The 25,220-nt window shown below is 44.7% G+C and overlaps 1 protein-coding gene across 1 annotated transcript in view; it reads right to left on the bottom strand.

Annotated features, from left to right (window-relative positions):
* The window catches only part of LOC129383764 (tRNA selenocysteine 1-associated protein 1-like), a 31,608-nt gene extending 19,567 nt beyond the window's left edge, over window positions 1–12,041 (bottom strand). Inside the window, exons 1-2 of the mRNA XM_055068537.2 lie at window positions 11,853–12,041; window positions 11,303–11,400 (exon numbers count right to left, since the gene is read on the bottom strand). Of these exons, the coding sequence (XP_054924512.1) occupies window positions 11,303–11,400; window positions 11,853–11,888 (134 nt within the window). The 5' untranslated portion in view covers window positions 11,889–12,041. The remainder of the gene's footprint in view (window positions 1–11,302; window positions 11,401–11,852) is intronic.
* Between the last annotated feature and the right edge of the window lie 13,179 nt (window positions 12,042–25,220).

The raw sequence follows: 25,220 nt of genomic DNA, 5'->3' as shown, positions 1-25,220 counted from the left end.
AATGACCATCGGTTATCGTCCCTTCTCATTACATGTCTTGCCCATGCCCATTTCTTTTTCTTGATTTCAACTAAGATGTCATTAACTCGCATTTGTTCCCTCACCCAATCTGCTCTTTTCTTATCCCTTAACATTACACCCATTATTCTTCTTTCCATAGCTCGTTGTGTCATCCTCAATTTGAGTAGAACCCTTTTCGTAAGCCTCCAGGTTACTGCCCCATAGGTGAGTACTGGTAAGACACAGCTATTATACACTTTTCTCTTGAGGGATAATGGCAACCTGCTGTTCATGATCTGAGAATGCCTGCCAAACGCACCCCAGCCCATTCTTCTTCTGATTATTTCCGTCTCATGATCCGGATCCACCGTCACTACCTGCCCTAAGTAGATGTATTCCCTTACCACTTCCAGTACCTCGCTACCTAGGTAGAACAATCCAGTACCAAATGGCAACTGTAGTCCAGACTATGCAGAAAAGCTAACTGTCCCTCTATGGATGATCACTGGCGGTAGGTGCATGGACACATGAAAGTATTGACTCTCACTGGTATGGCAGACCAGCATCTATAGCGTTTTAGCTCATCCATACATATAATTACCCTTTGCAGAGTGCCAGGTTCCAGGAAAAAATTTAATTATGGCGTTTCACATAACAAAACCACAATCTCATTATGAAGCACGCCGTGGTGGGAGACTCCAGGAATATGAACGACCTGTAGTTCTTTAATGTGCACTTAAATCTAAGCACAGTAAAAGCTCATTAATTCGAATTCCTCGGGGATGCTATGAAAATTCGAATTATACAAAATTCTAACTAATGAAAGTCAGAGAAAAACATCGCTCGGTTAAGGCGCGTATATAGTCTGACGTGGCGTGAGCACGCGCGCACACGCTACGTCACGTTGGCGTGAACGACATCTATACTTCGAAGCACTGGTGCAGCCAACGTAACCGGACGCGGCCAGCGCGCCCGACATCGAGATGGCTCTTGCTCCATCCACGCGTTCATCGCACTGACTGGGGCAGAGAAAAAAAAAGGTTGCAGTCTCGCGCGAAAAGCGAAGCATCGATTGCGAAAGAAAATTAGTAGATAGCTATACGAAGTATGGATAGTAGTAACTTGTAAGCATTCGCTTACTAAATAAATTAACAAGCACGGTGTCACGCGCGCACAGGTAAGCACGAACGCATCTCGCTCGATGACCGCGGAAACTCGCTGAAAAACGCTGGAGTGAGGACACGCAACAGTAGCAGCGAGCGAATTGACCTTCGTACAGCTCTCGCTTCAACACGAACTAAACGTAGAAAGCACATCGCACATGAAGCCACCGGCACTACGCGCACTCTGCAAACATCGCAGATCGCTTTGAAGATGAGGCCCACGCGGGCGTGCACTTTGGCCACGTCGCAAATTGCTTTCAAGATGCAGGCGCCGCATGGCCGCGCCGTAAGCAGCAGCCGCCGAAGAGCGTCCCCCCGTCTCTCCCTCGCCTCACCCCCTGCCTCGCACGCGACAAGAGAGGGGGTACTCCGCCCCACCTTCCCCACTCGCACACGCGAGATTGAGCCGCATTCGCCGGCTCACCCTCGCACGCTCGTACACAAAGAACACTGCGCGCGGCGACGGTGTTATCGTCCTTGCCACTGATCGAAAAAGCAAAGCCGCGCGGCGCACTAGCACTCTCCCCATCCACGATGATGCGGAGTTCGAATTATCGGTGGCGGTGCAGATTTCAGTGTGAATAAGCGGGATGTGTTACATATTGCTTTCAATGCATTGTTGGACGGACCGCGGCAACTACTTCGAATTATCCGAAATTTCAAATTAACGAGCTTTTACTGTACACGTGTGCTTTTGCATTTTCGCCCTAATCGAAATGCGGCCATTGCGGCCGCATTTCGACCCCACGACCACATGCTTAGCAGCCCAACACCACAGCCACTAAGCAACCATGGCGGGTTGGATTACAGGACATGTGAACAGCACTAGCAATGCTGGCAGCGACGCCTTGTGACGCTTTGTCCAACCACAATGCAACAGATATTCTTATGTTACATAAGTGTTCTTGTGGCAGAAAAACTGAAAAATTTGCATGTAAATCATTATGAAAATGCCAACACTAGACCAGCAGCTAGGTAGAATATGGTCGGTCACTACAATAAGAGCCCTATGTGCTCTCGTTTGAATTGTGCTGCAGCAGCCCACTTTGATACTACCGTCTGTCTCTGGTAAACTGGAATTCCACAGAGCGATATGTTTACAGAAAAAGCAAAACTCTCTCTAACCCCTTCATGGTCTAAGATGCAAATGCATGGCGCCGCAAACAAGTACCAAATAGTCGATTCCGTATATTTGCGGCACTGTTAGCATATTTTATTAATGGCGCACAAATTTTTCAATTCTTTACTGCCCAGCACGTGCTGCCACTCTGTGTGGGTACGAGAATTTGTTTCTTTTTTTCCGCTCCGTAGTTGCTTTGTTTTCAGTCCACGGCTTTTTTATCCTAGCATTTCAGTGATTGCCTGCACATCCACATGGCAGTTAGTTTTGGTTGCATCTAGCCAGCTATTCTGTTTGTTTTGCAAGTAAAAACTGATGTCTATCTGGTTTCTAATCTCTTGAAAGGTCACCGTTAGATGCTCGCCTGTTTATTGCTAACGAGAATGCAATTACATCTATTCACTGGTCAATACAAACGATGCTGCCCCATGCCTGCATTTTTTTTCTGAAGACTCGGCTTGGGAAATCTGATTTCCCCTCATTAGAGAGCTTTAGAATAGGGGCCTCAAACATTTTTGGGCCCCAAAGAAATAGCGTCGAAGCCACTGCGCATGCGTGAGACGCAACCTGCATTTGGGTTTTGCGTCGGGCACGCTATTTCACTGATTTAGCGGGAGCCCCAAAAGTTGCCCCAAAAAATTTGCATAAACAAACATCCCGGCACCCATCGAAGCGACGGCTCTAACCTTGCACCAAACTGGGTTCGATTCATGGTAACGCGTGAAGTTCGCAAGCTAGGAGAAGTGACTGTGGTTATCGCTTTCTCTCAACTAGCGTGTGTTATGAAGATTGATTCATTGGACACCACTGATTCCAAATTCAATTGTGGATCTTATGGCTCATAGGCCTAACACTGCTTAGCTTAGCTCGTGCAAGCCCATAAAGTTGTTTACTCAGAACTAAGCACAACTAATTGTTTGCCACTTACAAAATAACCTCTAAACTGTAATTAAATGCAAATACATGAAAGTCAAAATTACTATTCTTATCATAAAATGGTATATTTTATTTAATTATTTCTAATAGCATTTCTTTGACGCCGTAGTGGCGCTGTCAGCGCAAGGCGCTATCAGCAAACGAAAAGCCCTATTCTAAAACTCTTCACTCCTGTGTACCCCAACACTAACACCTGCAAAGCTCTTTGGGGCCCCAAACTGTTGGGGCCCCTATTTTAAAACTCTCTATTGGCGGTGGAACCACGGATTACTGCAAGTTTGACTTATTTGGTTTTTCTGACGTACGCACAAGCATGGAGTTTTGTTGTATTCAATCACATATGTGGTTCAATTACACTATGGGGATGCATGCTGGTTGCTCTGCTGCAAGCGAGTCAAGCAGCAATTCCTCCGATGCAGACTACTGCTCAAGTGCCAAATCAGAATATATAAATTTCAGCGTATCTACTTTTAAAAGATTGTTATAAGTGCTTATGGAAGCCCATCTGTATACATAATTACAGCATATTTACCCATGGAAAACGTTCTTTGTCACTTTATGGCCACTAAAAAAAAACTGCAGTAAATTAAAGGGAATTGAGATGCGTTTTAAATTTGCAATAAAAGAAATTGACCCTGATAGGGTTAAGGTCGGGCTACTTCAAGAGAAAAACCAGCATCAAGGCAGTGAATGCCCGATGTTAGAGAATTTTAAGCCCACCACCGACCACACTCAGCCAGAAAAATTTGCCTAACAAACATCTCCGGCGGAAGAGGCTAACGGGCGAGGCACGCTTGCCAGGCGTCGCGAGGTGCAATCTCCCTCCGACTTCTGGTGACCAATTATGAGGCACAGCAGGGTTTTCTTTTTCTATAAGAAAATGCATGTATGAATCTTTTTCTTTTGATCACATGCTTGGCTAACAACAAATAACGGACTGAGGACACTTATTTTCTTTCTTTACAAAAACACATTTATCGTACCTAACAGTGATAGTAACGCAGTGAATGCATGGCAGAGTCTGCCTGTTTTTCACTCTATGTAGCCAAAGACGGTGAACAATCAGCGTTGTGCCGCCACGTCAATTTCTGCCACATTAAGTTTGTCGTGAAAGTTCCCATCGCATAGCTAGCTTGTGAAGGTGGCGTGGCTGCATTATACACACAAGGACGTAAGGAGACATACAAGACACGCACAAACTCTGAACTCTTGTGTTCCTTGAACAAAATACCAGAATGCATACAAATACAAGGGTAAGGCAAAACGAGAGGGTATCTGAACTGCATCTGCACAACATACAGTTTTGATTCCTGGAATTCTGCATGTGCTGACAATATATTAAGTTCTCTAGACAGCAAGAGCTGCAGACTCTTCTCTAAAGCATTTATCCTCATTCAAAGACCTCTCGGGCCAGCTGCTGTCCATGAACACACCATCAGATTGCTCTGAACGTCCACCAGCTGGCCCAGTTTTCTACTCTAATTTGATAATGCATTCTTTGCCTACTTCAGACACTTTGAGTCTCTCTGTATGTATGTATGTGTGTATATATATATATCCTCTCATTTCACCCCAATTAGTCAAGTTGTTGACTATAGCTTGGGCCAACAGGTAAAAGTTGGTGATCAGGACACCGTCAAGGTGTCATTTGACCTCGGTCACCAGACTCATCATGCACGTCGTCACCATGCCATAGTCACCATACAGTCATATCTTATTGTAATCATGCCGTCCTTGTCCCGCTGTTGTTGTATTATCGTCATTTCAGAAACGTCATCCAATTCATACGCCGTCATTGTCATACCACCTTCACTCTATCGAAATCATTCCTTTTTCATTACGTTATAATCACGATTTCAACAATCATGATTAGGCAGGCATTGTCACACCATTGTCGTCATACAGTTGTCAAGAAGCCACCCTGGCTGTTTCATTGTCGTCACACTGTTGTTGTACCATCATTTGAGAAATGTCATCCAGTTGTCATGCTTTCGCCATTCCATCGAAGTCAGTCCACGATTATATTGTAGTTGTCATGCAATCGTCATCCCACTGTCCTGATGTCGTTATACCATCGTCATCATTTTAGAACTGTCATCCCATCATAGTCATACACCTTTGTCGTTCCATCGACATCATTACACAGTGGTTGCCCTGCCATCATAGCAAAGGGCGTCGGTCCCAGGCGGTCCCCATAGCTGAAGCAATGGAAATATCAGAATGATCACTAAAGATTCTATATAAAGGTGTCTTCAGCAACATGGTGTGTTGCTACAGTGCTTGGATGCTAATCTCATCAATGTCAACAGTCATCACGAAACGAGTTCTGCCAAAATTTTTTTTAAAAGTAAGAATGTGCATGCCATGTTGCGAGACACCATGAAGCTGTAGTGTGTGGGAAGTGTACCCCTTGCTTAAAGGGACACTAAAGAGCACTAAATTAGCCAAAGAAAATAGCCCTTCAAAACTATTTAAGTTAATTTCGCAGTAAAAGGTTAGCTACTAGTACAGAAAATGAAGGCTTAACTTATGTTTTTAAAACTTTATATTGAAATCCTAGTCCTTACAAGCACTTGGCAAGTTTTCAGAGCTTTAGTGTGTCAGAATGGCCAAACTACAATACAATGATAACTGCAACACCGTACTGACTTAATACAAGGAAACACGTTGAAATCAGTGATAACACACAGACATAGAAGTCAGTGCAATGTCACAGATTTCAATGTATTTTGGTAATTCTGGTACAGTAAGGTGCTTGAAACATGCCAAGTTCAGCCTTTGCCTCTTTTAGAACTTAATGTATTCCATTATTAGAAGTAAAAAAAAATAAAATAGGCTCGTGAAGATCTATAACATGATTTCCTGGTGTGGGAACATCAAAGTGGGGTTGCCACCCATCTTTCCTTCTTTTGTTGCTTGTTAAGCCTCATCTCTTGGTAAGACCGCCTCTTTGGTATTGTAGAAATGCAATTTACCAAAGAAGCTGAACTTCTTTTTCTTTTTGTTCTTTAGTGTCCCGTTAAATACAAACTGTGACAGGAGAGGGTGAGCATCAGCTCGAGCACTAGTGCTTAAAGTGCCAACAACAAAAGAATTACTCAAATCGCCTCATCATCTCAAATCGCTTTGTCACGGCTATGGCAAATAACAGTGACAAATCATGCAGAGCAAGATTGTAGAACAACAACTTAGTGCCGTTCTTGACTGGTCATTTCAGAGCGCACTCTGACACCACCAAAATGTTCTGCAAGAATGCACTTGCACTGCGCTAGAAAGGGTGACAATCAGGTTTCGTTACCATTACTAGGGCACCACTCGATTTCACAGCAAAACCTAGTCATTGCCCTTACACAAACTCTAGCATTTGTGAACTTCTCTGAAAGAATATGTCGAAGATTACATGCACTAAGTAGTCGGATGACCAAGAATATACACACTGGAAACGCGAGCAACAGAAATGGTTCAGCAGCGGGTGGCTGTTCTTATCAACAAGGTTGCATTATTCTGTAACACACACCAGTGGCGTAGCCAGAAATTTTGTTCAGGGGAGGGGGGCTCAAGTTGCAGCTCGGCCTCCTCCTTACAGAATTCGTCGAGGGATCAAATGCAATGACTGCATTGCCATTGCCGAAGATGCTGCAAATGAATTCTTGAACGCTTCACACTGTCAAGTAAAATACGCATTTTTTTCTAAAATAATATTTTTGTATGTGCAAAAATTGCACCCGAAATAACCGATACCAATGCTTCCATGTTTTCTGTTTATTTAATAAGTAAAGAAAATATCACACGAACTTATGAAATATATCAGTTCGGAATCAGCCAAGCAGCGTATGCTGCTGCTATAAAAATGTAAGGCCATGAAATGAACAAGTAGAGGATAAATATTTCAATGAAACTGTCATTCAAGAACTTTGTTTACATTTTTGTACATATGCAATGGCCAGGGAAAAATCTCAATGACGCTGTCCTTTATTCCAATGTACTGCACACGAGCAGCTGTCACCTATCGCGTATTGCGAATAATAGCAGAAAGAATATATAGAAAGAATAAAACAGAGAATATAGAAAGAAAACAAAAAGAATATATAGAAAGCAGAAGTTCTGCTAAATATATCAGGACGAGGCAAATGAAAGTGAGCCAGTGCGAATATATAATAAATGGGGTACTTTAAATAAGGTAGCCTACATGAGCATTTGGACACTTGTCCCACTGACTAACGAGTTGCGCAATTTCAGTCTCGTGGAACTCCTTGGGTTGCTGCTTCAGAAAGCCTGTAACTGACTTTCACGTCACCGTCCGACATGAATCAGGTTCCCTTGAGCTGTTTCTTCAATTGCCCCAAATTAAGTCCCAAGGTGACAGGTCTGTGCTGTATGGCGGCTGTTGCAGCGTTTCCCACTTTAACTTTGCCAGTTTTGTTTAAAGGGCCCCTGAAATGGTACGGACAAATTTTGCACAACTTGTGTGAAGCATCTCATATTAAGTGTAAGAGAGCTACGGACGATTACAGGTTACCCTCCTCCATAGCCATGCATTTTCTCAACTCGTTCGCCGGGTGATCGTGGCTAAGCTCCGCCTTCACTGGATTTGTGTCACGGCACATCGTGTCGTCTACTTCCGGTTCTCTAGGAGCGAGCGCGCAAAGCCTCTCCAACCTCTCCGGCGGTTGCTTGGCAGTGGACCCCAAGCGAGAGCTATTGAAGCAGCGTGCATTGCGAGCATTCTGTCACAGCACCAATTGTGTCTGGTATTCTGGTAAACACAGGCGGGCTGGGCCTTTCGACGGATGGGTGGAGGCATAAACTCAACTTGATGAAGGAACTTTCGCGTAGACATACATGAGCGGTCTGATCAGTCTGCACGGTCCCCATCCACCCGTTCGCACAACGCATAACCAGCCAAACTAAGCGCTAATATTGCACTAACCAAGTGTAAAGCATTTTAAACATTTACAAGAACAGCATGTTAATGATTACGCTCCTGCAAAAAATTTACACCAGCAGCAAAGAAAAATACACTTTGTTACTGCTACTGTGTTTAGTTGAGCTCTGTGCCACCATGTGGCTGCACCGTGCAGATCATTCACGTTTGTGCTTCTGCTCATCCCGTGAAACGGCCAGGCCAAGCGGCCAGGCCCTGTCCCCTCGCTTGCGTTTTACCCAAATACCAGACTCTCGAAACTGTGGTAGTAATCCTCCGATGTAAAGGGACAGCCGCAAACGCGCAAATTCTGGCGCCGATCGGATAGCAACAGTCAGACGCGCTGCAGCCACTCCGCTCGTCTGCTGCCTTCAGAGGGACACATTGTCACAGCTTGACATATTGCCAGGCGCTACACTTGCAGTCCACAACGCAACAAAGGCGATTCATGGTGCTCACGAAAAGACAGACCAACAAGATGCAGCTTGATAAAGGGCAAAAGAGTGTCACTGGAAATAAAGTTCACTGCACGTATACAGAAAACCTCAAAACAAGAAAATTGAATATGCATATAAGTGTCCAATAAATCTAGGTATCTAAGAAAAAGTCACTGTATATGTGTCAAACAAGGCAAGTAAGCACGTTCTGAAATCACAGATTCACAGAATTCTAAGCCCCCCATCCCTCCCTCCATACCCCCTGATAATTGCGCGCAACGAAAGGCGGCGCGCTTCCTCCCCATTTTTCTCCCTTGCGCACACAAGACTGAGCCACCATCGTCAGCTCAGCCATGCCACACAACCCCCCCCCCCCCCCCGGGGCCTACACTTTCGCTTGCACATGCAGCATACAACGCATGGCCACAATGTTATCGCCCTTGGACTTTATACGGAACATGAGGGCGATGGCGACGGCAGGAAAACGCCTGGAGTGTCCATATAATCCGGCAACGGCAGCGTCGCATGGCCCACTACTTTCCGCAAAGGAAGAAATAAAATCGAACTTTCACCATGCAACAATTCATTGCGCCGCAACAATCTTCTGTGGAGCGGGGGCACCGAAATGAATAAACGCAAAGGAAAGCATGTTGGCCACAATCGAATGCCTACTTTGGGCACCTAATGTGGCTACCGAAGAAATGAAAACGTGAGACGCTTGGTCCACAGACAACCATTCGCATAGTGCTCAGTATCCTACACCGGCAAGAAAAGACTTTCCGGAGAGGTTGCACTCAAGCGAATGCGTTGCAATCCGTCGAGTCCCCACAGTGATAGCGGCGAGCAACCATTGTTTCTTTTTCTCTGCTGCTAGCCAGAAAGTGTCCAAAACTCTGCCAGGTGAAAATCCACTCGGCCAGAAAAAAAAAAACGAACGCAGACCGAAGTGCGCCGCGTGGTGGTCGAGGCAACACGAGAAAACCGCATGCGCTCTGGCTGGCTCTGGTAGCCCGCGGGTAACGAGAACAAAAAAATTGAAGAGGCTCAATGTGTCCTCATGAATTAAAGTCAAAGTAGAAAAATAAATTAGCACATAGTTACCTTTGCTGGCTTTACTGTCTTCGCATGGATGCTTTGACGAAGGTGAAAAAAAAAATGTTGATATTGTTTTCTATGGCATGACGGCACAAATGAACCACCACAATGCTTTGTCTCATCAGACCTCGCTGCGTGCTTTGTGAACTTTAGAGTAGTACACTCTAGTCAGCTTGTCTGATAGTGTGTTGATTTGGCTTGCCTCGTTGTATGGTCCAATGTACGACTTTAGAAAAGTCAATGCACCTTTGGAGTCATATGTTTATAACAACATTAAACCCACAAAGTTCCGGAATTGAAAATTTAAAGCACGACTTTGGAAATATCGATTTCGCAACAATAGTTTATAAGAACTTTATACCCATAAAGTTTCGGATTTGGAATCCAAGCGCTCCGTAGATTCCGCGGCCTCCGTGAGACGCCACGACGAGCCCACTCGCCATCGAAACGCCCTTGAAACTTTGTGTTCAGATGGGGCTCCTTGCTTTATGAGACTCCCAGTGCATGGGCGTTGCCACGAAATCCAGTCAGAGTTCACAATGATCGCGTCAAAGTGTCTTTTTGAGCATAAAGAAGACATTCTAGACAAAATACGGAATGATTTCCGGCGATGGGGGGTTGTTTTGATCGGCAGTGCATGACAGCACGAAAAAATTTTTGTGAGGGGGGGGGCTGAAGCCCCGTAAGCACCCCTCCCCCCTGGCTACGCCCCTGACATGCACTGAACCTAGCAATAGCACGGGTAGCAATTTGCGCAATTTCGCAAGGGGGTACGTATTTCAAGCACTTGAAAACCACAGCAAAATCAGCACCAATGGAATCTTGCCAAGGAAAGCTAGTGGTGACCAATGTCATCCGAATGTAGCTCACACTATTGTTTCTAAGCAGAACTTGGCGTCTAGCAGCACTGCATACTTACCTAAGGTGCCCATAGGGCTGTACCCTGGAAACTAAGTGCCTGCTCAGCACTCCCCCAAATAATGGCTCGGCTGAGCCTTTGATTCTTTACAGGCCTGAATTTTACCCATTCCTGCAACGGAAAAACCAGCAATGTCCCATTTAGTCATGCTTCTTCCCACAGGTGCTGCAGAAAAGCAGACTTATGGCCGGCGAATAAATGACTGCAAGAGAGATCTGAAGCACTGCAACCATATATGACATGGTAACCCAGCCCAACACACTATAAAGGTGTTGCTCAGAAGACTAGTGAGAGAGACTATAGTTACGCACAAAAGGCTTAAGCAATGAAGTATCAAGAAGCATACTGCAAGCATTACATGCATGAGCTTACAATGACAACAGAAAGCAACTTAAGGTTAGCGACGAAACGTGGATTATCTCTTTAACTAAAGAAGTGCATGCACAGATCAGCAGATTGTCATTTAGAGTCTGCAGCATGGCCCATGCGTTATGTTTCAAAGATCATGAGGCTGAAACATTGACAACTGGATAAAGCATTAAAACGACAAGACAAATAAAAAGCTGAAGTCAGACGCCCACTTCATCGTGCATACAATTTTGTTTCAATCCAAGAAAAGGCCGTGCAAAGAGAAGAGCAAGACTTAACAACTACTGCTATGCCCGCAACGAGGAGCTTGCGTCAACGGCGTCGCAAACGGTTGCTCACCCTGTGAGCCGGTCTCGGATGATTTTCACATGAACTGGATTCTCGCCCATCATACTGAATGCCTGCTGCACAAAGTACTCGTCCATGGTAGGCTCCAACTGCAAGAGTGAAATAAACGAAGTTTGAAAAGATTCACGTTACAACCGTTACAGCTCTCACCACGTGTCTCACGAGTGATTTCAAATATTGCACCGCCCCGCCTAGTGAACGGGGGCCGCTAGTCTCTAACAAGCAATTTACGACGTTCCAGACGCCCAATACACGACGCGAATGCACACTTTACCCCTGGAATTCCTTCTAAGATAGGGTGTAGCGCCGTAATATCGTTAACATAAATCGTTAACAGAAAAGTGCGCCACTGAACTACGACGTACAGTTCTCAAAGGTACAAGCCACTACGAAGTAAGGCGTCATTTGATTCGCACAAAAATTGAGGTTGCTCCTTACACGAAGCTGTAAGCGTACTGGGAGGAAAGAATCACGTCTACGTGACCCCGAAAGTTTACTGAACTTTATCAACATTTATCAAGCAACATTCCAGGATACTCACGTCCCCCATCCAAAGTGTTGATGCTGACCCAGCCATAACGAAATGTGCAGAAGTAAAACACGAACAACAGTCGCGCAGAAGCTCGCGCAAGTCAACAAAAATAGGATACGTTAAACGTGGGTTCACTCTGCTAGGACAAGCAACGGGGGCCTCGCACCACAACGCAACGACGACGTCAACACAAAGCCGGAGCAGAATATAAAAACTACCGCTGAGCATGCGCGTGCACCGCACCACGGTTCGCTTGATTTGATGATGATGATGACAGCAGCCGCCACAGTCAACGTTACTAGTAATCTAGTAACGTAGGCCACAGTACGGTAGGCACGGTAGGAGGTGTGGGCGGCATAGGGTTTCCTACAAAAATTACGTAATTTTTGTAGGAAACTCTATGGTGGGCGGCACGCAACTCTGCTGAGCATGTCAATGGTTCTAGATAAAAAAAATTTAGTGCAGCTTTCAAAGCACGGATTCTTACCACTGTTCGTACGCAGGACACGCACGCATGCACACAAATAAAAAAAAAGGCATGATCGCGTGCAACTCGCTATGATCGAGGCCTTCGTAGGAAAAAAATAAAATGGGTGCGGGAAGTTTACTTACCAGGTTCCAACATTCAAATTGTTAATTTTCTTGTATTTATCCGCCTAATTTAACCACCCGATTTATGACCAATCCCCCACTGCGAATTGAATTCTGGCCCTTTAGGCAGGGCACGGAAACTCCCTTGGGACACTCGGTCTCATGCCGATACTAAAGGCCATAGAGTTTCTCGCTATATATGCTAAAACCCCTTGATAATTTGGAAGTAGCGACCAGTAGCGACACTCTCCTCCCGCGGCGCTTTCCTCCTCAGTTCTCCTAGCGCGCCAGCTGTGCGCGCTGCGCACGGCACGCTCTTTCTCCTTGGCTCTCCTTTAATCATTTTAGACCAGTTGCGCGCCCCAGTGGCCGGTGTAGAAAATTTTGAGAAATGGTGATAACAGCATAGAGAATGCTGAAGGTAACATTTATGAGAAGGTTGGTTTCTTGTTAAAGCTGTATGGATTGGGCATACTGATGTAAAAGGAGCTTTGAGGCGAGCTCTATACTCCAGACATTTTCTTTTGCCACATGAAAAGATGCTTTACTTTGTGCATCTGATCTGGTATTGCTTGTGGCACATCCCTCTGTGCTTGGCTTTTTTTTTCTTGCCTGTGCGTGCATGTGCCTCGCAGGTATTATATTCAGCGTGCCTTCATATAATGAATTAGTCGCGAGTGCACTCTCCGTCCATGCGTTTGTATTATCAATGTCGAAGTAGCTATGTATATAGTTCAGTGTGAAACTGAATAGGATGGTTGTGCAATTTTAGTGCAACCAACTGAGCGTACGCGATCATGCATGCCCTGCACATTGCCTGTATATGTGATAAAAACAAATACTAATCATCACACTGATGCCTTCGTAGCAGCCCAATCCAAAGCAAATTCAACTGAAAAATAATGCAGAAACTCCACTAGAGAACGTTATATATAAGTACGCATAAGCATACTCATACGCAAATTTCAGTTGGCCCACCCCCAAATTTCAAGTTGGCCCAACCCCTAATTTTAAGTTGGCCCACCCCCAGATTTCAACTTGGCTTACCCCAAATTTCAAGTTGGTCCACCCCTACTGTAAGCTTCCTCATGCATTTTCCAAGAGCCCTATGTATCGGTATACTCATTTTACTTATTTTTATGGGGTCTAAATTGTTCCTTATTATTATCGCTTATAAAGCTACCAATCAGCTACATTTACACTATCATAATAATTAAATGTCTTAAGTTTGCAAATTACCCATTTTTGTGCACAGACAAGGCAATACATGTATTTTTTGTGTGACGGGGCTGAAATACTTGCCAAGGAATGCTTACGCATTAAAAACACAATAATTATTAAATTATGGCTTTTCATGTGCCAAAACCACCATCTGGTTATGATGGTGGTATATGGGGGGCATCTGGAATTTTTCACCACATGGGGTTCTTTAAGGTGCACCTAAATGTAAGTACACAGGTGTTTTCGCATTTTGCCCCTATTCGAAAACAATGTAGACTACCTAGCGCTCAGCACCCACAATGCCACTGGTATACTTGCCATTAATTTTTTCAGGGCCTACATACATTTTATCTCAGTGAGTGACGCACCCATCGAAGTAAGCTGGAAAGAAAGCTTCTCCACAAGCCGCTATTTCGATTTTCAGTAAAACAGGCAACGTATCTTAGCAATCACGAAAAGTGCAATCGAGAGGCTGTATCGATCTTCACACATAATTGTTGACAGCAGAAAACAAAACCTATGCTATTGCATTTCCGACTCAATAACATGCAGTTGACGACGTGCGAGATGATGAGTCTCGGCAGAATGTTCAGCATACTGAGGAGACTCCCATTTTTAGGCCATGTACAAATTGTTGCAGCAAGAACGCTGATGAGACGGCCGGAGCAATTTTTTTTAAAAAATGAAGCATTACGGGATGTTTTGATATGAGCAGTAAGGCGCCTTACTTCGCAAACAATGTTTTTTGTCGGAACAATGTTCTTTCGGCTAATCTTGTGCAGCCATTGCGCTTCTTGCGCAAGCCATCATGCTTTCCTTGTGGTATCATAAAAACTGCATAGTCATATTCAGGCTTCTTGCTGCAGTTACATGCGCTACAGCGCGGCATAGCGCTAGCACAACACCGCAGGAAACACAGCGTGCAACGTTCAGGGCGCTGAGCCAGCCGCGAGCCAACGCCTCGGCGAGCTAAGGACAAAAATGGCGTCAACGAAAAAAAAAAAAAGCAAGCAAAAACCAAGATCCGGGTGCTTCCAAAGGCAACGGCAAGGAGACTAATCGCCGTGCAGAAAAACGAGGGCAAAACTGGTTCATGCTAAAGCCCATTAAACTTTGGGGCTTCAGTTCCCACGGGGGGATGCTCAAGGAGAGAGGAGGATAGAGGAGGAGGTGAGGAGGTCGCGCGGAGGCGAGAGTTCAACTAGTGGCGGTACTTTCAAATTATCAAGGAACTTCAGCCGATACGTGGCGGCAGCGCCGCTTCCACCGCTGGCGTTTGCCGGATATCCAACTGGAAATAATTCACAAACAAAACAATGTCTCCATGACGTTAATGATTAGGTCAGAAGGTAGAGGGAGAGGGTGCGCTGCCGGGAGGCAGAGGCTTGCCACGAAGCCCTCTTTTCCCACTTCGCATGCAAGCGGGCTGTGTTCGTGGTCTCTAGCAAGGCCACTGGCCACGCGATGACATCGGCCAAATCGCGGAGCAGGAACCTGCTGAAGTGTCGCCGTGTTTACGAAGCGAATTTTTTTCTGCCGCGCTTACCATGCAAACTTCTATTCGTTTCTTTAAAGCACTGGGACAGCGCTCGTACACACCAGTGCCAAGCAAACATAATGAAAAATATTCATACAGCAAACCGTCGTTAACTACAAATATTCGCAGGTAATTATATTACATTTGGTCATTTCGTGAAAGTAGTCACTTTGAAATTCCTAACTTGTGGTTAAGTTTAGGGCTACAGTTCAGCTAGTCAACAGATATAGTAGGGGGTAGGATAAAGAAAATAACTTCCTGGCACCATCAATCATTAAGTTTGTACGTGTGTTGTGAAGTGGAGTAACTAAAGCTGGCTGATTTCAGTCAGCCAGAACTCAACACAAGTAAAAGTTGATCGAATGTTTTTGTTTTTAGTCACACATTCCATCTTGAAGAGGCTGAGGTCCACGCAATGCGAAGGTGTCAACCTGTAGAAGCAATTTTCATTCGCAACTGAAATTTGTACATAATGAGCAAACATAGATTCCAGAAGATCCAAACCAATGCGAAAATTAACCATTACAGGCTTATTACACAGAACTTCACTATCACGTATGACGGCGACACATTTTGTGGCTCACAGAAAGAAGGTAGAGCACAATACATGTATTTCATTGACAGTATGAGAAGTAAGCACCCATAGAATTTTAAACTGGCTACATGCATCTGCATGAACAGAAAGTAGCCTATAATTGCTCTCATTATTTGAACTACATGCCGAATGAGGGAGCATATTTCTATAGCACTTACAAGTGCATATAATCTGCCTGTCATCATACTTTGTGTCATATTCATATATACGTAAAAGAACAGCGAGTATTAGGACACTATTTTGACACAACAGCAATGCAAGGAACCAACCATTCATTAAAAAAACTTAATAGCACTCTTCATCCCAAGGGGGATTACCAGTTCATACTTAATTAGCGTTAAGTACTCTATACTTGTATTACGGGTATTATTAAATACATTTGCTGACAAAACAAATAACATTGCGCCTCGATAATACAGGTGCTCAAAAACTTGCACACACCGAAGCTGAGCCTAAGGAACGTAACTGAGCATATTGTACCATCTATGCTCCAAAATTAAGATAAAATAGAGAGCTTCAACCTTCTTCAGTACAATATCATAGTAATGGTGCATCAAAACGCAGCAAGAAATTACGTGCATGCATCCTTTTGTTGTCACTGCTCTTGAAACTTGATAAAACATCACAGCTGTGCCATTTTTTCTTTACTTTAGCCTTGGCTGTATGTGTCGACAAAGTAAAGAGTGCACAAAATATATAGCCCAACAAACAGGTACCCAAGCCCTTCAGTATAAGTATTTCACTGACAGCAGATGGGCTGCCGTCATGACGAATGGATCGAGCGACACTGCTCCTATTTCATTGCACTCAGCCTTCCATAGAATTGGTTTACACATGCAAAATGAATATCTGCTCAGAAAATAAAGTCAAATACTTGTGTTTACTTGCTGTCATTAGGCAACCTGAAGAACTTTGCAGAATTGGAATTCTCAGTGTTAGAACACCACAGAGCTGCACTACACATGTGATGCCCCATTTAGCCATCTTTGTCTAATGCTTGGTTGAATTGGTTTCCTGTGTCTTTCGTTCGTTTCACACCTGATCAAGCATCTCTGTCTTATCTTTCCCATCTTCATACTTGGGACGACAAGAAAAGCAGATGACAAAGCACAATCGACTTCGGATATCGCTGAGCGAGTGGCAAGGGTGAGCGGAGCTAAGCTCGACGGACGCATGAAGACAACCACTTCCCGCAATTCGCCCAATTTAAAATTTAAAAAAAAAGAGAATTAAAAAGAAAGTTAGGATGTCTGGTAACCACATGGTGCACACATGTTCCTCGAAACTGGAACTAGCAATCACCTCCCGGGGGTTGCTTTAGGTGCCAAAACCACAATTTGATTATGAGGCATGCCGTGGTGGGGGACTCCGGAATTATTTTGACCACCAGGAGACCTTTAATGTGCCCCCAATACGAGAGATACAGGCGTTTTTACATTTTGCCCCCATCAAAATGCGGCCACCACAGCCGGTATTTATTTCTGCAACCTTATGCTTAGCAGTGCAACACACCATAGCCACTAAGCCAGTGCGGCGGTAGGTCCCGCACTGCAGGTATGCACCACAATTGTGGCGCATACCTGCACCTACTCAGGACGTCAACAACAACAACGAAATTCTGCACATTCATTCCCTTTATCCATCCCGCCTCTTCACACCATTCAAAAGTATACACAGCCCTTGCACCTTGAGGCCTCTCCGCTGACACAAACCTTGCTTTATGGACAATGCTGTCCCCATAACCGAACCCTCATCAATTGCTCAGTTATTCGCCTCCCAGCTCTCACCCACATATAGCTCTGCCACTTCTCTTGACCCTGATCTCTTCGCCCAAGAAGTAGAAACCAGAGTCACTACTCCTGCAGCCTCCATCAGTACCCTATCCTCATATGATGACCTGCAGGACCCTATGCGTCTCATTAGGCTGTGCTAAAATCTAGGCCCTGATTATGTTGCTCCTTCCTCTCTGAAACTCATCTACCCACACATATCCCACTCCCTCCTACTCATGTTCCAGCCTTTTGTGAACAATGCCTTTGTTCCCCAGAAATCGAAGGAATCCTTTGTCACCCCTGTCCACAAGGGCTGAGGGACCTAACTATCCAACTATCACCCAGTCTTGATCACCTCCATCCTTTGCAGGTTATTCGAGTGTCTCGTCAACCACGCCATTATAGCCTTCCTCGAGCAGAACGGTATTCTTGCTTCCTTTCAGCACAAATTCCGTCCAAATCGCAGTTGTCAGGCAGTCCTAGCCACTGTCATATATTATGTCAGTGCCAACATGGACAGCAACATGCCGCCTGGCCTGATCCAATTGGATCTCAGTAACGCATTTGGTACACTCGACCACGTAATTCTGGTGACAAAAGCAGGTCAAGCTGGCTTTCGAGACACATTGCTCCTCTGGTTAGCACACATTGTGGTGGGACCCTCACAGCTGGTCCTTTACCATGGATTGCATTCCGAGAGCTACCCCACCCTCTCTGGGGTCCCCTAAGCCTCTGTGCACCGTCCAACTCTCTTTTCCCTCTACGTTAATGACATGCCGCAGTTGAATGATGTTCTGCTGGTGCAGTATGCGAATGACACATTTATTTTGGCCCGTGTTTCATTATCTGATAACTCCTATGCCCCCATGCAGGACTACCTCACTCATGTTTCCCAATATGCATCAGTTAACCACCTTTCCATCACTGAAACTAAGAGTGTTGTTCTCTGTTTTCACAACAGCAAGAGTGCTATTACGCCCGTTTATACGCTCGATGGCTCTTTCCTGCGCAATGTTAAGTCAGCTGCAGTCCTGGGAGTCACGTTCACTCCAACTCTTTATTTTTCGCTTCACGTCTCCAACACAATGGCCAAAGTGCATTGCATACTTGGTTTCGTGGTGTGCACATCAAGACCCTGTGGCTTGGAAGCTTTCTGCGCACCCTACTCTGCTAGCTTGTGCTGCCAAGGCTAGTGTAGTTCTGTGTGGAATCCCTTTCAGGTTCACTTAACCAACATGCTGGAGAGCATCCAGCACCGTGCCACCCGGACACTGTTCACCCACCTCGGTTGCTGACATAGTGTTCTTCCACGGTATGAGGCACGACTGCGGCTGCTCCAGCACCGGCACACTGTTGCCAACGTAGGCCTTCTCTGCCGCTGCCTGGATGGATCCCTTGGAGACTCCTCCATCAGCACAGTCGTCCGCTATAGCAAATGAATGGGTCAGCCCGAACCCATGACAGCAACAGAATTCTCTCATTCCGGCTGCAGTCAGGGACTTTCTTTTCGCACCCTGAATTGTGCGAACACACCTTTCTTCGGACCGTGCGGCATCTATGGAGCTGTGCAGAGTACTGGTGAGAAGCCTCCATGACAACGCTTAGTTCATTAATTAGTTAGTCAAGTAATTGCCTTGAGTCTGCTCATCTGTCATGGTGTTTCCCTCTTCCTTTCCCCCTCCCCCCTGGATGGATGGCTGACAGGTGCTCCGCATACGTGTTTGTACCTATCTGCCATGCCTAGCGTGCCACCCATGATGTTACCCCTCGTTACCCCTCTCTCTATTTACTCCTCCACCACCCCCTCCTTTCTTTCCCTTGATGTTCAGTGTAAATAAAGATTATTATTATTATTAAGAAAAGCACATTTATTGGAAATGTAATTCCCGCATATACAGGTGTCCCATCTAGGTTACCCAAGCTCTTTAAAAAAATATACGATATACGAGGATGCAACCAATGGTATTCTGTCAACAGTGATGCACCACACCAGGATGAGTTCTTTTCATAATTCAACTATCAATAATTAGATTAGATTAATTAATGATCTTTTTAATTACTAAATTGAGGGTGCAAATCTTGATACATACAAGTGTGTTGCATGATATTAATTTATCAGAAGTATGCTATGTATATATTCACTGTGAAGTCCTGCTGCGTGAATGTGATTTGGTACCCGTGTTCTGCATACGGTATAATATGATAGCTTCTGCAAAGCATACCATATGCTTGAATTGGGAAGAGCCAAACCGGCACACCATGCACAGGCTTTGCAGAGGCGGCACTAGATGGCGCTGATTGTTCTTAGGGAAGCATGGATACATAATGGAGGATGACGTCAAGAAAGTTGGCAACCATGTACAGTGTAATTGAAAGTGTAAATAGACAACCAGGACACATCAGAAAGAAACTGAGAGAAAGAGAAAGTGAATTAGATGCAAAGAATGGAAACAAAAAAGACCATGGAGAATCACAAGAGTAGGAAGAAACAAATTAGAAGGGAAAAGCTGTACAATAACACAAAGAGCAGTGCCTTGCTAGCTGAGGCTTGAGCTGGTTGCCCAAGGACAAAACCATACCAGCGCAAATACGAGGTCTGTTAGAAAAGTATCCGAACTTATTTTTTTTTTTCGAACACATAATGGATATGAAACAAGCACGCTTGCATCAGCCGACCTTGAACCTTCGTGCGCATGCATGAATTTTTGCCTGCCTGCCGATAGCATCAGTCGCTGGGACACAGCGTTTGAGCGAGGTAGTGTGCAGTGCTTTTGTTGGTTTTTTATTGCAAGGAAAATGGCAGAGCGACTGGAGCAGCGCTACTGCATCAAATTTTGCCAGAAACTGGGCGACAGCCAAGTGGAAACCGTTTGGAAGATTCAGACAGCTTTCGGTGACGATGCTATGAGCAGCACACAGATTAAGGAGTGGTACAACCGGTTTAAAGACGGCCGCACATCGGTGGAGAGCGAGCCACGCTCCGGTCGGCCATCAACATGCTGAAATGACCAGGTCATTGCCGAAGTGAATGCTGTGGTGATGCAGGACCATCGTGTGACTATCCGAGAAATTGTGGAAGAGGTGGGCATCAGCACTTTTTCTTCCCATTCCATTACGACCAAAGATTTGGCCATGAAGAGAGTTGCGGCGAAATTCGTGCCGAAGCTGCTCACGGTGGAGCAAAAGCAACTTCGTATTGAAGTCTCACAGAACATGCTGGATTCCATAAACAGTGACCCCGACTTCATGAACACCATAATCACTGGTGACGAGTCTTGGGTATACGGGTACGACCCGGAAACCAAATCCCAGTCATCACAGTGGAAGCATTCCACGTCACCAAGACCACAGAAGGCCCGCCAAGTGCACAGCAACGTCAAAGTGACGCTGACTGCTTTCTTTGACTACTGAGGTGTGGTACACCACGAGTACGCACCACAGGGTCAAACAATCACCAAAGAGTACTGCAGGGATGTCCTCCGTCGCCTACGTGATGCTATGCGGCGCAAGAGGCCGGAGTTGTCAACAGGAAATTGGCGCATCCATCACGACAATGCTCCTGCACATTTCCTCACACTTGATTCAGACTTTTTTGGCGAAAAATCAGACTCCTGTAGTTCAACAGGCTCCTTACTCTCCTGATATGGCCCCCTGCGACTTCTAGCTGTTTCCCAATATCAAGACGCCATTGAAAGGAGCGCGATTTCAGACAAGAGAGGACATTATGGCTGCAACGACCAGCTGAGCTAAACTTCATTCCGAAAGAGGCCTTCTCGGAATACTTCTAACAATGGTAGCAAGGCTGGGAGAAGTGCGTGGAGTCCCAAGGAGACTACTGTGAGGGTGTTTGGTTTACAACGCTCTAGTTATGCCAGTTTTTTTTCTTCAGCCAAAGGTTGAATACTTTTCTAACAGACCTCATATTTGCAAGAAGATAAGGTATGTGTATGCTGCAGCAAAAATCCGGAGACCACTTGGCACATCCTAATGGAATACTACAGGATTCACCCAATGAGACCCATCGGTAACGTACGCGTTCCAGAACCGCTTGGATTTAAAGTGGATGGAAGCATCAACCGGTCAGCAGTTGAGATAAGCAAGAGACATTTAGAGTATTGGTGGAAAAAAGGCAGGGAAGAGATACGACTGGATTTGTTACAGGCATAGGTAGCGGTACAAAGTACATAGAGAGGTTCTGAGGAAGAAAAAAAAACGATTAAGGAGATATATACAAAAATATAGGCTGGAATGAAAACCCGATTAAATTAAGCAAGCGGGTGACTATTTGTCACCACCCGTTTCGAAGGGGATGCCAATAAATAATCATCGTCTAAGCACGGCTGTTGTAGTAAATGCCTCATATATAACTTGTTTTGACGGTGGCAATACATAGTGTCACTAATTGATCCAGTGCTAACGCTTACCATCAACAGTCACCACGAGATAAGTTCTGTCGCAATTTTTTGTTTTTCTCCTTACTGTGCAGGCTGTCTACTGTGTAGACACTTCGCTCAATCACTCAAATTTCCGCTCTGAAACTGTTACTGACGAGACCAATGAAGCTATTGATTGTGCAATAAAAGAAAATACGGTTCGTGCTTTTTTTTTGTTTGTTTGCAGTTCTTGAGAACTTGATTTAGGGCTCTTTTTTTTTTGCAGTTTCATCTATATTTTTATGTATCCACCTGTCCCCTTCAGTTGCTTATTAGGATGGGCTGATGATAAATGTGTCAGTTACATAATTTTATTTCTAGGCATTGTTGCTTCTAGTAAAAGAAAGTCAAGATGGTAGGCCATGCCACTGTGGCTGCCCTCGACTTCATGAAATTTGCAATGTAACAAAACTTTATTGATCTTGAATCTGCGGACAACATATTTCTGATCGCAATTTAACTGATTTTGCAGTTGTAATCTTGATAATGGCTATGGGGTACCAAGCACTCAGGAACAAAGGAAAGTATACACAGTGCAGTGCAAACACAAAAGGGCATTTATTGCACCTTTTATACACAATGCCAGCTAGTCTATATACAACGAATGTAGCCAACCAATGGAACACACTGAAGAATTGAAGTTTGACTCACCACGCAAGGATATCGAGTGAGTAACATTCACCCTTTCCAGACACCCACGTCTAAGTCATTTACAAGTACATTTCGTGAACGGAGGCGTGTTTGAGTGATCATGTCCGTCCATCCCTATGTCCTGCTTTGAAGCTTTTCACAGTCGGTCTGCGCGCTTTGCCGACCCCAAGCCAAAAAGGAGAAAAGAAGTTGCTTTTGCACCCAAGTATCCACTCTATCAGGTGGCAGTACTAGAACACTCACACCACCTCTCATTGTACTGCACAGCTAGACACCGACTCTCACCACGACATGTATCATGCCAGAAAAACAGATTCCTGGAGAAGCAAAAGGCATGCAGGGAAAAAAAAATCAGGAGATGCAAGAAAGTCGAGCATCCCGACATCCGCGAGAAAGTCAAGCGTCCCCACACAGCTTGCACATTGCATGTGTGCATCAGGGCTTTATACCAAGCAATTAAAAAAAAATGCAGTAACCATTGAAGATGATTGTCAAAGTAAGTGAAGCTTATACTGTACCACACTGTGCTTTACTTTGTGCCCTTCTCTTGTTTAATTGAAATGTCATTTTTTTGTTGACTGTATGAACTCTGATAATTATTGCTATGCAACACAATGTGCATACCAAGCATCTCAAGTGCTAGCTTGCATGAGGGTAGGACTGGTAAGGTTATTCTCTTCTGCCATGCACTCACAAGTTCGGATAGTCCTCGGATAGCTCATGACCCGATCTCGTCCAAAAAAATGAATTGTGTCATTTGAGCAACCTGCTCTGAACAATCCCAGATTTTTCAACAAATCAAAGCAGCAGCTCACCCTTGCTACGGCTCCGTAAGACTAGTGGCTGGAATGTGTGGATGGGTACCAGCGAATCACATGTGCCTTTGGGCAAGATGAACTTGCTGTACATAATAAAACAGGCATTTTCTATCGACTGCTAGAAGGGCCGAGGTCGCGGCTGGTTCGCTGTACACGTTGAAGTGAAACAGACTACTGAGCCAAAACGATAAACAACAGAAAGGATACACGATTCCTGGAGAAGCCTGCAAGAAGAACAAGGGAGACATGCCACCTGGACACAGACAACTTCATATGTTTTGCATGCACAGTAAGTATAGAAACAAAGCACGCTTGATCAACTAATGAAAAAAAAAGAGAGAGAGAGAGAGAGAGAAACGTATGCATGATAGCTGTTATGATGGGAGGCTAGAAGAGCACTGAAGTCGCCATGAAGATGGCTACACGTGACACATAGTGCCCTGTCATTCGTACTCGGCCTAATTACCTTGGAGAGTCCTCAAACTGATAATCAATGCAGAAGAAATACAGTGAAGCTGCTCAGGCAAATCAAATATAGAGCAGTGTCTCGGTTAGTCCTGGGCATTCCAGGACCTCAAATCAAGGAAACCACAGGTTGCCTAGCTTTTGCTACACCCGCAAGCAAAGAAGGAACCCGTTCTTTTTGTTACCGCCAATGACCCCACTGTGATTTCAATGATTCGAATCTTGCCGCCAATTTTGTTTCCACTGGCAATCTCTGCAGCATACATGTAGCCTCGCGTATTGCTGTCAGGAGTATAAACCAGCTTTTCAAAGTAAAAATAAAGGGAGTATTAAAATTTTGATTACAGTGTCCTTCCTTTGACAAAAATTCTCTTACAAGCAGCTCAGTATAAATATGTTTGCCTAGTTCCCACTGGTTCAATGAAACTATGAAGATATTCAAGACCCTTTCATGTTCGCCTTGGAGGAAAATCTGCTGCATAGGCTTCCCAACTGGCAAGATGCTTAATTGCATCCGTCAAGTGCAAGCTGCAGCCTGGAGGAACAAAATTTGGCCTTTTTGACACTGGTACTAACTGGTGAGACGAGCACAGCTTATGCTTGGGCATTAAATGATTAAGAGAACACCAAGGACATTAAATCATTTTATACATGTGAAGTATTCTGTCAAAACTCTTGCTTTCATTCACTTGGTAGAGAAATATTGACTTAGACAACAAAACACAAATCTTTTTTTATTGAGCTTTGTGCCCTAAATTGAATAGCTGCTACATTTATCAACAGTGGTTGAACAAGGAATGTTGTTAATTGTTCCGACAAAGGGACTTCACTGGCAGCAGATGACAGAATAATGCGAGTGTCCATTTTAACAAAGGCAAGTCTCCTGGTTGAAACATTCAGCAAAATTCCTTGTTCAACCACTGCTGATTACTCCAAGCTTCAACTTCCATGGTCGTTCCGCAGCTGTGGTATTGTACTGCTGAGCATGAGGTCGGTAGTTTGAGATCCGCCACAGCAGCTGCATTTTGATAGGGTTGGAATGCAAGAACGCCCATGTGGCGAGCATAGGGTGTGCGTTGGAGTCCTTCAATGCTTTTCGGGTGCACATTAAAGAAACCCAAGTAGTCAAAATTAATCTAGAGTCATCTACTACGACGTGACTCATAAATCGGCTCCTGGTTATGGCATGTAAAACCCCAGAATTATTTTTTTACAAGCCTACAACTTCCTGATAACTTCCGTATACTAGTTTGGATAGCTGGCATATCAGTGCAACATTGCAATTTCAAAGTGT

Source organism: Dermacentor andersoni, chromosome 9, assembly GCF_023375885.2.
Source record: "Dermacentor andersoni chromosome 9, qqDerAnde1_hic_scaffold, whole genome shotgun sequence".
Classification (NCBI taxonomy): Eukaryota; Metazoa; Arthropoda; class Arachnida; order Ixodida; family Ixodidae; genus Dermacentor; species Dermacentor andersoni.
The sequence above is the reverse complement of the archived record's forward strand: the minus strand, read 5'-3'. Positions and strand labels throughout refer to the sequence as shown.